The sequence below is a fragment of the Moschus berezovskii genome, chromosome X, assembly GCF_049115385.1.
Source record: "Moschus berezovskii isolate FMDL1 chromosome X, NW_MosBer_1.0, whole genome shotgun sequence".
Classification (NCBI taxonomy): Eukaryota; Metazoa; Chordata; class Mammalia; order Artiodactyla; family Moschidae; genus Moschus; species Moschus berezovskii.
The window spans coordinates 54,698,580-54,714,018 of record NC_142488.1 but is presented as its reverse complement, the minus strand read 5'-3'; the positions used below and the strand labels follow the sequence as shown (position 1 = coordinate 54,714,018).

The window sequence follows — 15,439 nt, the reverse complement described above, 5'->3', positions numbered from 1 at the left end:
ACCCCATGGACTGCAGCATGCCAGGCTTCCTTGTCCTTTACCATCTCCCAGAGCTTTCTCAAACCCATGTCCATTGAGTTGGTGATGCCATCCAACCATTTCATCCTCTGTCATCCCCTCCTCCTCCTGCCTTCTATCTTTCCCAGCATCAGGGTCTTTTCCAATAAATCGGCTGCTCTCATCAAGTGGCCAAAGTATTGGAGCTTCAGCTTCAGCATCAGTCCTTCCAAGGAATATTCAGGGTTGATTTCCTTTAGGATTGACTGGTTTGATCTTGCAGTCCCAGGGATTCTCAAGTCTTCTCCAAAACCACAGTTAAAAAGCATCAATTCTTCGGCACTCAGCCTTTTTTATGGTCTAACTCTCACATCCATACATGACTACTGGAAAAACCATAGCTTTGACAATACAGAGGTTTGTTGGCAAATAACATCTCTGCTTTTTAATATGTTGTCTAGGTTTGTTATAGCTTTTCTTCCAAGGAGCAAGTGTCTTTTAATTTCCTGGCTGCAGTCACGGTCCACAGTGATTTTGGAATCCAAGAAGATAAAGTCTGTAGTCACTGTTTCCCCACCTATTTGCCATGAAGTGATGGGACCAGATGCCATGATCTTAGTTTTTGGAATGTTGAGTTATAAGCCAGCTTTTTCACTCTCATCTTTCACCTTCATCTAAGGCTCTTTGCTTTCTACCATAAGGGTGGTATCACCTGCATATCCAAAGTTATTGATATTACTCCCAGCAATCTTGATTCCAGCTTGTGCTTCATCCAGCCCAGCATTTTGCATGATGTACTCTTTATATAAGTTAGATAAGCAGGGTGACAATACACAACCTTGTCGTACTCCTCTCCCAACTTGGAACCAGTCCATTGCTCCATGTCTGGTTCTAACTGTTGCTTCTTGACCTGCATACAGGTTTCTCAGGAGGCAGGTCAGGTGGTCTGGTATTCCCATCTCTTTAGGAATTTTCCATAATTTGTTGTGATCCACACAGTCAAGGTTTTAGCATAGTCAATGAAGCAGAAGTAGATATTTTTCTGGAATTATTTTCCCTTTTCTATGATCCAATGGATATTGGAAATTTGATCTCTGGTTCCTTTCCCTTTTCTAAATCCAGCTTGTACATCTGGAAGTTCTTGGTTCACATACTATTGAAGCCTAGCTTGGAGGATTTTGAGCATGACCTTGCTAGTATGTGAAATAAATGCAATTGTGAGTAGTTTGAACATTCTTTGGCATTGCTGTTCTTTGGGATTGGAATGAAAACTGACCTTTTCCAGGGCACAAACAAAACCTTGTGTGCACCAAGACCCAGGGAAAGGAGCAATGACCTCCACAAGAGATGGAGCCAGACCTGCCTTTGAATGTTTGAGTGTCTCCTGCTGAGGCACAGCTCAGCAGTGGCCTGCCGTGGGGACAGGGCCTCTGGCAGCACCAGTCCTAGGAGGTGCAGCATGTGGCATTAAGTCATCTTGGAAGAGGTCGCCATTAGCCCCACTCTAGAGCTGCACAACAGGCAACCCACAAACTGGAAAACAATTATGCCAAAGAAGTTCTTGCACTGTTAGGAAAGTTCTAGGGCCCACAACAGATTTCCCAACCTGGGTATCCTGCAAAGGGACTGAGAACCCCAGGGAATTTGACTTAGAAGGCCAGTGGGATTTGATTACAGAACTTCTACAGGACGGGTGAAACAGAGACTCTTGGAGGGCACAAACAAAATCTTGTGTGCACCAGGACCCAGGAGAAAAGAGCAGTGACCTCACAAGAGACTGAGCCAGACTTGCCTGTGAGTGTTTTCAGTCTCTGGTAGAGATGTGGGTCAACAGTGGCCTGCCACGGGGTCAGGGACACTGACTGCAGCAGTCCTGGGAGGTGCCACATGCTAACATAAGTCCTTTTGGAGGAGGTCACCATCACCCTTACCACAGTTTTGCCCCAGGCCAAACTACAGGGAGGGAACACAGTCCCACCCATCAGCAGAAAATCGGATTAAAGATTTACTGAGCATGGCCCTGCCCACCAGAGCAAGACTCAGTTCTCCCCACAGCCAGTCCCTCCTATCAGAAAGCTTGCACAAACCTCTTATCCTCATCTAGGGGAGACAGAATGAAAACCACAATAACAGAAAGCTAACCAAACTGATCGTATGGATACCTGAGTTAGTGTGATATGGTTAGCTTTCTCTGATTGTGATTTTCATTATGTCTCCCCTCTGATGGATGAGGATAAGAGGACATTTTTATATAAATGTAACAGTGTTCTTGCCTGGAGAATCCCAGAGACGGGGGAGCCTGGTGGGCTGCCGTCTATGGGGTCGCACAGAGTTGGACACGACTGAAACGACTTAGCATTAGCAGCAGCAGCAATCATACACAATGTACTCTGTGGGGAGAGCTAAGTCTTGCCTCTTTCACTTAATTATTTTGCTGCTGCTGCTGCTGCTAAGTCACTTCAGTCGTGTCCAACTCTGTGTGACCCCATAGACGGAAGCCCACCAGGCTCCCCCATCCCTGGGATTCTCCAGGCAAGAACACTGGAGTTGGTTGCCATTTCCTTCTCCAATGCATGAAAGTGAAAAGTGAAGTTGCTCAGTCGTGTCCAACCCTTAGCGACCCCATGGACTGCAGCCTACCAGGCTGCTCCATCCATGGGATTTTCCAGGCAAGAGTACTGGAGTGGCTTGCCATTGCTTTCTCCGTAATTATTTTGAGATCCATCCAAATTCTATATTCATTTTTATTGCAGCGTGTTATTCTGCTGCATGAATATTCCAATTTGTTGATCCATTCACCTATTGATGGACACTTGGGTTGTTTTCACTTTTTGGCTATTAACATATTCTATGGACTGACTTGTGTCTCCCCAAAATTTGTATATTAAAGCCCCAACCCCCAATTTGATGCTTTCGAACTGTGGTGCTGGAGAAGACTCTTGGACTGCAAAGAGATCAAACCAGTCAATCCTAAAGGAAATCAACCCTGAATATTCCTTAGAAGGACTGATGCTGAAGCTGAAGCTCCAATACTTTGGCCACCTGATGCAAGCAGCCAACTCATTGGAAGAGAACCTGACGCTGGGAAAGATTGAAGGCAGGACAAGAAGGTGATGACAGAGGATGAGATAGTTGAATAGCATCACCGACACAATGGACATGAGTTTGAGCAAACTCCGGGAGATAGTGAAAGACAGTGAAGCCTAGTGTGCTGCAGTCCATAGGGTTGAAAAGAGTCGGACACAACTTAGAGACTCAGCAACAACCCCCAATGTGACTGTAGCTGGAGATAGAATCTTTAGAAGGAAAATAAGGTAAAATGATTTCATAAGATGGGAATTGCCTGGTCCTGTAGTAGTTAGGATTCAGCACTTTTAGTGCTGTGGACCGAGTTCAATCTCTGGTCAGGGAACTGAGATCCCAGAAGCCACAGGGCATGGCTAAAATTTTTAAAAAATGAGGTCATAAGACTGGCGTCCTGATCTGATAGGATATGGCCTGATAAGAAGAGGAAGAGGGGCTTCCCAGGTGGCTCCGTGGTAAAGAATCCACTTGCCATTGCAGGAGACACGGGTTCAATCCCTGATCCAGGAAGACCCCACATACCATGGAGCAACTAAGCCCATGCGCCAAACTAATGATCTGTGCTCTAGAGCCTGGGAGCCACAAATACTGAGCCCATGTGCCACAACTACTGATGCTTGCACGTCCTAGAGCATGGGCTCTGCTACAAGAGAAGCCACCACGATGAGAAACCCATGCACCTAACTAGAGAGTCGTACCTGCTCACTCTCCACAACTAGAGAAAAGATCGCACAGGAACAAAGACCCACCACAGCCAAAAATAAGTAAATAAATAAAATTATAAAAATGAGGAGGATCTCTCTCTCTTTTTGTTCCACGTGAGGATAGAGAGTGAACATGGTCATTTGCAAGTTGGGAAGAGAGCCCTGACCAGGAATCAATTTGGAAAGCAGCTGGATTTGACTTTCCAGTATTAGGAACCCTGAGAAAAAAATTTTAAGTCACATGGTATTTTGTTATGAAGCCTGAGATGAATAAGACAAAAAATAAAGCTGCTATGAGCATTCGTATACAAATACTGTAGAGACATATGCTTCCATTTCTTTCACATAAATATATTAGGAATAGAATGACTGGATCACATGTGTAAGTTTAATTTCTTAAAGATACTGCCAAACTGATTTCTAAAGATACTATATACCATTTTACATTTCCATCAACAGTATATGTGGTAATTTCCTGGAGGTACAGTGGTTAGGACTCAGGGCTTTTGCAGACCAGGGCCTAGGTTAGATTCCCTGTCAGCAAACTAACACCCTACAAGTTTTGAGGTACAGCCAGAGAAAAAAATAGTCGGCAATAAAGGAGAGTTCCATTTCCTGGACATCTTCACATACAGTTGGTATGGTCAGACATTTCATTAACTTCAGCCATGCTAATATGTGTGTAGTGGCATTTTGCCATGATTTTAACTTGTATTACCTCAAGACTAATCATATGAAGCAGGGTTCACATGCTTAGTTGCCATCTGTATATGTTCTTTGGTAAAGTTTGTGTTCACATCTTTTGCCTGTTTCTTCCTCCACAAAGTGGTGGCCACAGGCCTTCTCTCACCCCTCCCCATTCCTCCTGTCACTAGAGTAGCACTCTGCCCATGGGCTTCCATCTTGGGAGCTTTGTCTCCAGACACCCTCACCCCATTTCAAACCTAGGAGGAGCCTCATTACTCCCCTCTCACTGGTTAGTGTCCCCGCCCCCAACACACACCATATGCCTTCAAAGCTTCCTCAAGTCCAGGCTCCTACTGCCCCTCCACTCTCCAGGAGACCTGCCCTTCCCCACTTTCGGGGTCCCCCAACCCTATCATGCTCAGGGCCCTGACACCTCCCAGGGCTCCCAAAGACTCCCAGGGTGCCCCCACTCCTCAGGCCCCCATACTCTTCCAGTTCCCCAGTAGGGAAACATTCAGTGCGGCTTGACTGAGTGTCTACGATGTGGAGGGGACTTCCCAGGTGGCTCAGTGGTCAAGAATCCGCCTGCCAATGTAGAAGTCTCAGGAGACACGGGTTTCATCCCTGGGTGGGGAAGATCCCCTGGAGGAGGGGATCCATGGCAACCCATTCCAGTATTCTTGCCTGGAGAAGCCATGGACAGAGGAGGCTGGCGGGCTACAGTCCATGGGATCACAGAGTCAGACACGACTGAGCGACTTTCCATGTAAGATGTGGAGAGCTCTGTTGGAGGCCGCAGTACACCTCGGTAAACTTGGACTCCGGCTTTGCACCCCATTTTTAGTTGTCAGAGCTCAGGTGGGGCCTTGAACTTCTCTGGGCCTCGACTTTCCCCTCTGACACTGGAATAACAACATCCCCTGGGTGGAAAGTTTTCCCTTGGTGATGGGAAAGAGAGGCAGCAGCTGAGGCAGGGCGAGGCCAAGAGTGCGTGCTGGCTCCCAGGGCCAGGGCTCTTTGGCGGCTGCCAGGTAGGTCACCGCGCTGGTTGGGGCGCTGAGCACGGGTCTGGCCGGCTTCAGCCACGTCCAGGCCCGGGCTGGCCACCAGGTGAGCGCTCCCGAGCGCTCCAAACGCGTCGAGGGCGGCCGTGCGTCCACCAGGCCAAGTACAGGTCATGGAGCGGCGCCCGGGGGGCGGCACGGACCCTAGGGGAAGCAGAGGAGGTACCGGGCTCGGGGTGGGAGGGTAGTGGGCGCGTCCCTGCCAGCCCTCGCACCTCCTGTCTGCTCCTCACCTTCTCCTTCTGACAGGTGGTAAACAAAGCAGCCCTGGCGCCCGAGCAGCGGCGGCGAGGGCGGCGGCGGTGGAGGGCAGCGGCCCAGCGACCCCGGCTGGGCTCGAGGAGCCGCACCCACACCCACACCTGCGCCGCGGGGCGGCGCACCAGACCCCGGGACTCCCAGGAGTCTCGGGGGAGATGTGCTGGAGGGGTCTGCCCAGGGTCACTGGGGACACCTGGGCACTGGGCGAGGGGGGGTCTGTGGTGGATTGTGGGAGGTTAGGCTGAGCCTCTGGGGATAGGTGGAGGGGCCATCTGGGGCTACATGGACCAGCAGGGTTGCCTAGGACATCTAGAAGGGAATCGGGGGTGCCTGGGCCACAGGGAGCAGACCGTGTTCTGTTGGGACATCTGGGAGAATCGCGGTCCTCCTGAATACTGGGGGGGAAGAGTTTGGAATCTGGGGTTGTGTCGGGGGGGGGGGGGCGTCAGAAAGCTCCAGAGATATTCACAGGGTGTTCGGAGGTGTCCAGGAGTGCTGGAGTTAAATAGCTCTCCAGGCATTCCCGTGATAGTCGGGGGTCCTGGGAGGTGAAAGGCACAGTCGGTGACCTTCGGGAGTATGAAAAGGAGTGGTCTCGGGGATCTTGAGGGGAATTCTAGGTCTTTGGTCGTAGGGGCCCGTGAGGGTTCGCCGAGGATCAGGGTGGGCCCTGATCTGTTTTTTCACTCGTGCAGGCGGTAGCTGTCCCCAGCCCGAGAGTCCCAGCGTCAGACAGTTCCTGGCGCGGCTGGAAGCTCGCCCCCTGGCGGCCCGAGCTGCGGCCGACGTGGCGGCGCTGGTACGCAGGGCCGGTGCCACCTTGCGCCTGCGCCCCAAGGAGGGTGCGTGATGGGGCGTGGCCTTTCGGGGGCGTGGTCGGAGTGGAGCCCGGTTCCGAGGGGGCGGGCCCAGGATTGTTAGTTACTTCCCTTGGTGGGACCAATGAGTGTGAGTAGGGAGGCCCGGGCTCGGGCTGTGATTTGAGGTGCTGGGGTTAGACTAGAATATTCCTCTAGGAGGTGACATAGAGATGGTTATTGCAGAAGGTGAACGCTGCAAGATTAGCTGTTGGTGCGGAGTTTGATCTTTACTTTCTTCAGAAGGGTTTCAAGTGGCATTTTTGAGGAGGCCAGGCCTGGTGAGCTTTGGGGGCGGGCATTTGGCTGAGAGGCGGGCCTGGAATGTTAGTCAAAGGGGTGGAGTCTATAAACGCACTGGGGGAGCGTCTCGAATTGTCAGGAATAGGTTGAGGTTTTATAGGCTAATTAAAGAGCAAGTCCTGAAATCTTCACCAGCTGGAATCCTGGAGAAGCACCGTGTAGGGTGGACCTAAGGGTTTAATATGAGAGGTAGGATCTACATGTTATTAGTTTGGGGATACTAGAATAGCTGTTGCCGGGGTTATTAAGAAGGTGCAATCAGGATAGTTATTCATGTGGGCGGAGCCTAGTTAAATGAATGAGCAAGTCTGTGCATCCTAAAGGCACGGAAATGAGATGAGGCTAGAATATTAATTCAACAGACAGGTCCTCGTTTCTTTATAGTACCCTTCCGACTGCCTTTTTCATCCCCCAGCCATTAGCACGCTGTATTCTGCCGAGATAGAGGTCACAGACAATCGCCTTCCTAATGCCAATTTCGTGGAACAGCGTCCCCAGGTACCACTTTGTCCTCCTAATCAAGGCCACCTGCCTCAGGAGTGGCAATGTATGTACACTTGTATCTTTACTCCAGCATCGTCGGTCAGAGACCATGGGTATACATACCGCGCCGCCCCAAGTGACCCAGGGTAAAGCTCGTCCTACTCTGCAGTCACCCCAGGCCTCTGGTCAGTTCTCTGTTGAACTCATTCGTAGTTCCTCCGGCTTTGGCTTCACATTAAGTGGAGGCCGAGATGCAGGTGGGGATGCTCCGCTGACAGTGCGCCGGCTGCTGAAGGATGGACCAGCCCAGCGCTGCGGTCGCTTGCAGGTGAACCATAAGGCACCCTTCATTCAACGATGCCAGTCCTGTCCTCTCCCGTTAGTGTGCTCTTCATTTTGACCTTCTTACAACACCCCTTGCCTTGCACTCTTGCAGGCCGGCGACCTGGTGCTTCACATCAATGGAGAGTCAACTCAGGGCCTCACTCATGTTGAGGTCGTGGATCGGATTCGTAGAGGTGGCCCCCGGCTTTGCCTCGTGCTAAGTAGGCCTCCTGAAACCCACCCTGGCAAGCCTGAGGTGGTGGGAAGGCCCCAGAAAGAAGATGGTGGGTTTTCTAGGGGAGAAGCGTCAGGGATCTGTGAGGGGAAGAAGAGGGTGACAGAATGGAGAGGCTGGGGACCTCGTTAGAATTGTTTGGTAGTCTCAGCTGGGAGGATCGGCGCTCGGTGTCTGAGGGTCATGGTATTTTCAAAAGGGGAGAGGAAGACCGGGGTCCCAGGGTAGGAGTAAGGGTGGATTTCAGAGGGAAGGGTTTTGAGGTACTAGGATGATGTTTAGAAGGAAGAGTTGTGGTCCTCAGATGGGAAGACAGAGTACGTCTAAGCAGAGAGGGGATGGGATAGGGAACCAGAGGGTAGGGAGACTAGTCCATTAGGGTAAGGGCTGGGAGTTGAGAATGATGGGATGAGCAAGGAGAGAGTCTGGGATCCTAGATGGGAGGGTTTGACTGCCTTTGAGGGTTGTGGGATTTGATTTCTGAGAGGAGTGTTCTGGATCCAGGAAAGGAGAGGAAAGGAAGCATCGGGTCTTGGGGTGTGGCCCCGTTCCCGGAGGGCGTGTCCATGCCTTTGTCTAAGTACCAGGGTCTTTTGCAGCCCTTAGAGTCTGCAGGCCACCCTCGGCCAAAGAGCTCCATTCCCATTGCCCACCCTATCGCCCAATCTTATCCGCAGTTCTGCCATCCCCAGATCGCGTTCCAGATCCTGGGGGATCAGAAATGATGAAGACTCGCAGCGCCAGCACTTCCTCCCTACTTCATCACCCACGACCCCATACGACCCCCCAAAACCGGGGAAGCCAGGAGCCTCGCCCAGAAGGGGCGGCCGATGGCCCCGCGGTTCCTGCTGCAGAGCGCCGCACGGAGGACCCCAACGACCAAACTCCAGATTCTCCCGGACCCTGGCTGACGCCCAGCGAGGAACGGCTCTCGCGGGCCCTAGGGGTCCCAGGGGCCGCACAGCTCGCCCTGGAGATGGCAGCCGGAAGGCGGAGGCACTGAGCGTGCAGCGGAAGGCTCACTTGGCATTTCCCAACCTACGTCTGGTGTGCTCCCCCAGCCGCTCACTTAACATCGCTGGGAGAACTTCCTTGGTCTTGTCCCCCGCCCCCCCCCATCCTGCTTCGCAGTCGACCCGCCCGCGCTCCCCTCGCGGCATCAGTGGTATGGCCCTTCCCAACCGGCCAGCCCGGCGCTTCTTGTTTCGGGGCCGGGGAGGTAATAAAATGGTTCAATCCAGTCTTGACTTGCCAACTGCTCCAGGCCAGGTGGGGATCCCGAGTCCCACACGTGAAGGAGGGGGAGGGTCGATCTGGTTTCGAGGAGGGCCTCTTCAAGCAACCATTGGCAAGCTTACTTTGCGCTGTTTCTTTCATGCCTCTAAAGAGCTCTTTGCTTCTGCTGGCGCGCTTTGGACCCACTCCGTTCCCACTTTGCCAACTCCTGCTTCTTTCCCCATTCATTCATACACTTTTTTGGAGGTGTACAGGGCTCACAGCTAATTATTGCGCATTGCGTGGGGAATGCAGAGGTGGGCCTGTTGTGGCGAGAGTGCACCAGTTTACCCACAACCCCGGTCGGCCGGGAATCGTCCAGACCCTCAAGAGAACTAGATAGCAAAGTTAGAACCTGGCGGCTTCCTTCGCCGAGAGCCTGCGGTCACTCACTTCCGGCCTGGTCGGCCAGCTTTAGCTGGCTGTAGACTGCCACCCTCAAGGCACTGGCTGGGGCACCGGAGCCCCCTTCGGGGCGGAGCCAGGAAGGTGTGAGTCAGCAGGCTGGGCTAAAAACGGCTATTAGAACCCTTGGGCCGCGCCCCCTTCTTCCACAGATGGTGACGAACTGCAGCCGGGCTTGTGTGCACACGCTACACGCTGGGCGTTCCCAGTCCTGGGAGAGGCCAGAGTTTCCTCCGTCCTGGGAACGGAGCCCCAAAGCCCGGTCTTATATGGCGAGCTGGGCTCCGGTGTAGCCCCAGTGCTGGCGCTGACTGAGATCAGCAATGTCCAGTCAGCTCCGTGGTCACCACACCCACGACACTTGGTCCTATCCCCCCAACGAAGGAAGCTGTAGTCTGGAGGGAATGAGCAACTCTCACCTCTGTGCGGAGGGGCTGGAGAGGTGGGAGAAAGTAAAGGACCCTCGTGGGAGTGTCCAGGGCGGCGCTGGAGAGGAGAGAGGGACTGTAAAACTAGGCTAGGAGTTGGGGTATAAAGAGGTGAAGCCTTGAATGATTAGCGCTGTAGCAACTGTGGGGGAGTCCGCTGTGGCTTCTAGCCGACCCTTACTCAGCTTGATAGAAGGTGTGGCTCTGGGGAAGTCAGGGAAGGACTTCAGAGCCATAGTCACACCCAGGAGTCTAACAATAGTAACCCCAACCACCATTTACTTGGTCTTATCCTGGCTACCGGCTTTACTGGCACTATTTCCACTTAGTTACACATTGACTCAAAAATCCTAATGTGTCCATTTCACAGAGGAGAGAAATGAAGTCCAGTGAGTATAAATAGCTTGAGGAAGTTGAGGATTGAAGCAAGATTTAATCTTGCCCGATTCCCAAGCCTGTCCTCTTAATCTCTCCTGCATTTGACAAGTATTAACTGAACCCCGACTGTTTACTTTGCACTGTGATAGGCACTGATGAAATGTTGGAGGGATGAAACAGATTTCTATCCTTCTTTAGCTGATGTAGTGGAGGGGGAGTAGACTGATGTCAGAAAAGACACAAGAAGATGAAAAAAAGAATTTCAGAGAGAAGTGAGAGTTATGAAGATAGCAAAAGGTTATGGTTGGGGAGGTAATGATGGTGGGCTGCTGACCTCTTTGAAGACATAGTATCTGATCTGGGACCTGAGTGACCAGAAGCTAGATGTTTGAAGGGGCTGGGTGGGAGTGGAGGTGGAGAGAAGGGCATTGGCAGCAGTGGGAGAAGCAAGTTCAAAGGCTCTGATGTGGAAGAGAGTTTGTTCTGTTCTAGAAACCCAGGCATGGCCTCACATAATTGGAAAGCACACACTCAGCCCTGGGAAAGGTATGCTTCATGCCTTGCACTATCCAATCTCTTTCAGCCACCTGGACTGAGAGCCCCTTACTTGGTTTTGTGGGACCCAAGGTTCAGGGAGGAAAGCAGGTAGGCCCTTGGGTTGAACCATCCTGGCCTTCCAGCCATGGCTCTCCTCACCTCAAATGAGAATGAAACCAACACCCACTCTGGAGAGAGTGTGCCAGAGGAGCACACCTTGGGGGAGATCCTGATTCCATTACCATGTGCAGGTCTCAGACGAAGAAATTGAGGCTGAGTCAGGAGAAATTACTTGCTCAGGATAACTCATTCTTTAAATGTCATCAGCCTTTTAACCCAGTCTGGCACCCAGGAGCCTTCCCCTCATTGTGCCAAGCTCACGGCAATAAATAAAACTGTGTTCCTTCCGCATTCTTCATCTAAGACTGGGCTGACAGCCCCTCTACTTAGAACCAGGAAACAGAAGCCTAACACTTGGGGCCAGGACCTCCCTAGAATTGCAGAACAGAGAAACAGACCCTGGGCTCTGACACTGTTAATAACGTCCACTCTTCATTTAGGGAGCAGCGTGATGCTCAGCAGGCTTTGTTCTCTCTCAACCTGGCAAGGTCTCATCCCCATCTAAGAGGTTTATTCCACGATCCATGATCTCTTATCCACAATCCTGAAATCCAAAAAGCTTTGGAAACCAACAGATTTCCCACAAGTTGGGCACCATTTGGTTACAAAACTTGACCTGACTTAACCAGGAACAATTTTTTGGTCCTGTCTTATCCCACTTATTGTGAAGGTCCACATCATTCCTTGAGGAAATATTAACATGTGTGTGTTGCTGTTTTTTTTTTTTTTAAACGAGGCAATCTCAGATCCCCCTGAAAGTATTCAATAATACCTTGTAGGCATTGGGAAAATTTTCCAAAATCTGAATTACTCCTAATTTTGTAAACATACCTGAGTTTAACCTTGACCTGGGCAGTTTTTACAGCTAAGGAAACTGAGGCATTCCCTCCCAAAGCCAGATCTCCACTTCTGAGGCAGTCCCAGACGCATTGGTATTCTAAAAGCGTGAAGGGTCTCTCCATTGCAACACAGTTCTGGTTCGCAGAACTGCCAAACCGCAGAACTGCCAAACTGGCGCCCCTGAAGACTGGGCGCCTCGGGGGCTGAGCGCCCAGCGGGGAGAATCCTTGGCGGGCGGGGCGAGGGGGCTTCCGGGGCGGTGGCCACCTGGCCCGACCCACTTAAGCCCCGCCCGCTTCTGCTCTGCGCGGTGATTCACTCCCTCCTTCGCCCCGGGGGCCCCCTTCCCGGCCAGACGGCTGGCAAGACGGCTGGGTGTGCAGCGTGCTCGAAAACACGAGCCAGAGAGCAGGTCTTCTGCGCCTCTTGGGACTCGGGTCCACACCATGGCGGATTCCGAGCGCCTCTCGGCTCCCGGCTGCTGGGCCGCCTGCACCAGCTTCTCGCGCACCCGAAAGGGATTTCTTCTTTTTGCTGAGATTGTGAGCGTCCCGGGACTGGCGGGTGGGGTCGCAGCAGCACGCGGAGCGGGGCAGCTCCGGGGGAGGCAGGCGCGCGGCCGGGGGCAGTGGGGCGCCAAGTGGGTGGGTTGATGGCGGAGGCCCGAAACCAGGGGCACACGCAGGGCCAAATCAGTGAGGTCTTGGTGAAGGTGGTCAGGAGCTGCTGGCCGACGCGGTCAGGCAAGAGATCCACAGTGCGTATGGCGGGCCCGGTGGAGAGAGACCCAGTAGACTCATCGGTGGACTCCTCGAAGGTGTCCCCAGGTCCTGGGTGTTTGGGGGGACATCCCGTGGCAGGGCGTGGCGCGGCCTGGGCACAGGCGGGCGGGCTGGCAGAGCGCCCAGGGGCGGGACCTGTTGGGGTGGGGCCCCGCGCGCTCTAGTCCCGCAGGGTAGGCTGACTAGCCCTCCCCCAGTTCTTCCTAGCCCCTCTGTGGTGGGGTGGAAGGTCTTTGGCCATCTGGGCCGCTCAGGAGCCTCGGTTTCCCGTACTCCTCAAAGTGGGCGCCTCCTTTGAGTCCTTTGTAAAAGGTGCAGCGCCTTTAATGGAGCCCTGCCCCTCTGGTGTTACTCTCGCCGCTTCCCCGAGAGGTTGCTGGGGGAACCTCATGTCGCGTCCAGTCAAAGCCCTGAAGCTGGTGCCCTTAGTGCTGGAGGCAATACTCCCCACAGGGCATCCTAGAAGGAAAAAGGTGGGAAACCAAGGCACCCAACTCTACCTATTAGCTGGGTGATTGTGGATAAGTCACTTCACATCTCTGTGCCTCACTTTCCTCATGTATACAAAATAAAGGTACTAATAATAGTACCCAGTTCACTAGGTTATTGTGATGACAGAGTGAATTAATACTTGTGCAGCTCTTAGAACATTTGGAACACAGTGTGCACACACTGAGTTTAGCTATTGCTATTTGTCATATTCCCAGTCCTGAGTTTGAGATGATTCCCCCCCGCCCCCATCCGCAATTGAAACCATTCCCCTCAGCCCTGGGAGTTGACTGAGGCCCCCTTTCACATGTCCTTCCAGATACTATGCCTGGTGATTCTGATCTGCTTTAGCACCTCGACATCAGGGTACTCTTTCTTGTCGGTGATAGAGATGATCTTTGCCGCCGTCTTCTTTGTTGTCTACATGTGTGACCTGCACACCAAGATACAGATCATCAACTGGCCTTGGAGTGTGAGAAAGGGGTCACAATTGGCAGGGCTAGGGAGGGATACCGGAAGTTGTGATTGTGGGGGGCAATTCTGAATGCTGACTTCCTTCTTCTCCCTACACCTCACAGGATTTCTTCCGAACCCTTGTAGCGGTCATTCTCTACCTGATCACCTCCATTGTGGTGCTCGTTGAGAGAGGAAACAACTCCAAAATCGCTGCGGGGGTAAAGGCTGTGGAGTCAGCTTCTAAGCACAGAGAGAAGGGTTTGAGGATCCTGGGGCTGTTTCTGCCTCTGCTTCTGTCAGAAAGTGTGTGACTCACAGTAGGTCACACTTGTCCTCAGGGCCTGCAGGGAAGTCAAACTGAGGCCCTGGTTTTCCTCCCCAAATCATCATTTGCTGTAAAGAGCCATCCCTTGTCTGACACAAGGACTTTTGTGGGAAGCACATAGAGGTGGAAGCACAAAGCACTATCAATGTCAATACATTAGACTAAACCATCTGCTAGAGCTTTGTTTCAATGCACAGTATGAATGGTGTCCCCTATATGTGGGGCCTGGCTTCCCTGGTGGCTCAGTAGTAAAGAATCCTCCTGCAATGCAGAAGACCTATGTTCAATCGCTGGGTCGGGAAGATCCCCTGGAGAAGGGAATGGCAACCCACTCCAGTATTCTTGCCTGGAAAATTCCATGGACAGAGGAGCCTGGTGGGCTACAGTCCATGGGGTTGCAAGAGAGTCGGACATGACTGAGGGACTAAACAACAACAACATATACGGGGCCACTGTGTCGCTGTATTGTGTTAAGAGGTACTAGGAAGGAGGGTGGGGTAGAATCCAGTCTCTGGTCTTTCCCCGGGGCCCTCTGGGATCCCCACCTGTGACTTTAACCATCATCTCTGCATGGGCTAGTCACTGGAGGTGGTGGATACAAGGAGATAGTAGGTTGACCAGTCTAATCTACCTGCCCTCACTCCCATCCCCAGGTACTGGGCCTATGCGCTGCAGGCCTCTTTGGTTACGATGCCTATATTACCTTCCCCTTGCGGCAGCAGAGACATACAGCAGCCCCTACTGGTAAGTGTGTGGGTATGTTGGGGGTGATGCTAAGGGGTAAGAAGAAGATTGGTTTCCCAAGGGGCATGAATGCTAACTGTCTCTTGTTGGTACTTAAGGCTTTAGTGCCAGTAAGTACCCTAAGCTTCAGTATTCTTATATGTAAAACAGGCATATGGATCCAGCCAATGATTTCTCTCTTTTCCTCTTGCAGACCCTGCAGATGGCCCGGTGTAGGTGAACTCTTCATTTCTCTCAGCAATCTGCAAATAACACCTCTTTTGAAATAACTCCTCCCCACCCCTACAACACTCCCAGTCAACTCCCAGCTCCCTATTGAGGTAAAAGTGCCTTTATTATGGAATTTGTCTTCCAGCCTGCCAATCAACCCTCCTGGGTATGGCTACCTTTATGGGTGTGCCTAGGGCCCCCTTCTGCAGTATCCAAACAGAGACATCAGTTCTGCCTGGACAATGCCCCACCTAAGTCACAAAATGATGGAAGAGGTTACCTCAGATTTCAGACTCCAGGCCCCATATTGTAACTCACTCAAATAACCTCCTCAGTGTGTGTAGGGGGTGAAGCTGTTCTGTGGAGCAATAAATAAATACTATGCAGATTATTAGAACTTACGATAGTGAATAAATTAATCCTTTGATTAAATGTAGATAAATCTCAAGCA

The 15,439-nt window shown here is 52.0% G+C and overlaps 2 protein-coding genes across 7 annotated transcripts; both read left to right on the top strand.

Annotated features, from left to right (window-relative positions):
• The first annotated feature begins 5,516 nt into the window (after positions 1-5,516).
• Positions 5,517-9,239, top strand: MAGIX (MAGI family member, X-linked). 6 transcript variants are annotated; one of them, XM_055437931.2, is made up of 6 exons: positions 5,517-5,698; positions 6,493-6,639; positions 7,373-7,455; positions 7,532-7,768; positions 7,877-7,985; positions 8,692-9,239. In XM_055437931.2, exons 1-6 carry the CDS (start codon positions 5,650-5,652, stop codon positions 9,000-9,002), a joined length of 936 nt encoding a protein of 311 aa, XP_055293906.2. In that variant the 5' UTR covers positions 5,517-5,649; the 3' UTR covers positions 9,003-9,239. The 6 variants fall into 6 exon arrangements, with proteins under 6 accessions (XP_055293906.2, XP_055293905.2, XP_055293904.2 ...); XM_055437930.2 differs by having other exon boundaries at positions 8,677-9,239; XM_055437929.2 differs by having other exon boundaries at positions 5,519-5,698; positions 7,877-8,048.
• Positions 9,240-12,295: 3,056 nt separating this feature from the next.
• On the top strand, positions 12,296-15,389 carry PLP2 (proteolipid protein 2). The gene is made up of 5 exons (XM_055393268.2): positions 12,296-12,524; positions 13,573-13,725; positions 13,832-13,927; positions 14,688-14,778; positions 14,972-15,389. Exons 1-5 carry the CDS (start codon positions 12,429-12,431, stop codon positions 14,992-14,994), a joined length of 459 nt encoding a protein of 152 aa, XP_055249243.1. The 5' UTR covers positions 12,296-12,428; the 3' UTR covers positions 14,995-15,389.
• The last annotated feature ends 50 nt before the right edge of the window (positions 15,390-15,439 follow it).

Bases quoted from the DNA above. Each gene is read 5' to 3' on its own strand.
- MAGIX (XM_055437928.2), top strand. From the start codon at position 5,650: ATGGAGCGGCGCCCGGGGGGCGGCACGGACCCTAGGGGAAGCAGAGGA. The intron at 6,640-7,372 runs GTGCGTGATGGG...TTCATCCCCCAG, and splicing joins GCGCCTGCGCCCCAAGGAGG to CCATTAGCACGCTGTATTCT. The intron at 8,049-8,676 runs GTGGGTTTTCTA...TCTTATCCGCAG, and splicing joins AAGGCCCCAGAAAGAAGATG to TTCTGCCATCCCCAGATCGC.
- PLP2 (XM_055393268.2), top strand. From the start codon at position 12,429: ATGGCGGATTCCGAGCGCCTCTCGGCTCCCGGCTGCTGGGCCGCCTGC. The intron at 13,726-13,831 runs GTGAGAAAGGGG...TACACCTCACAG, and splicing joins TCATCAACTGGCCTTGGAGT to GATTTCTTCCGAACCCTTGT. The intron at 13,928-14,687 runs GTAAAGGCTGTG...TCCCATCCCCAG, and splicing joins ACTCCAAAATCGCTGCGGGG to GTACTGGGCCTATGCGCTGC.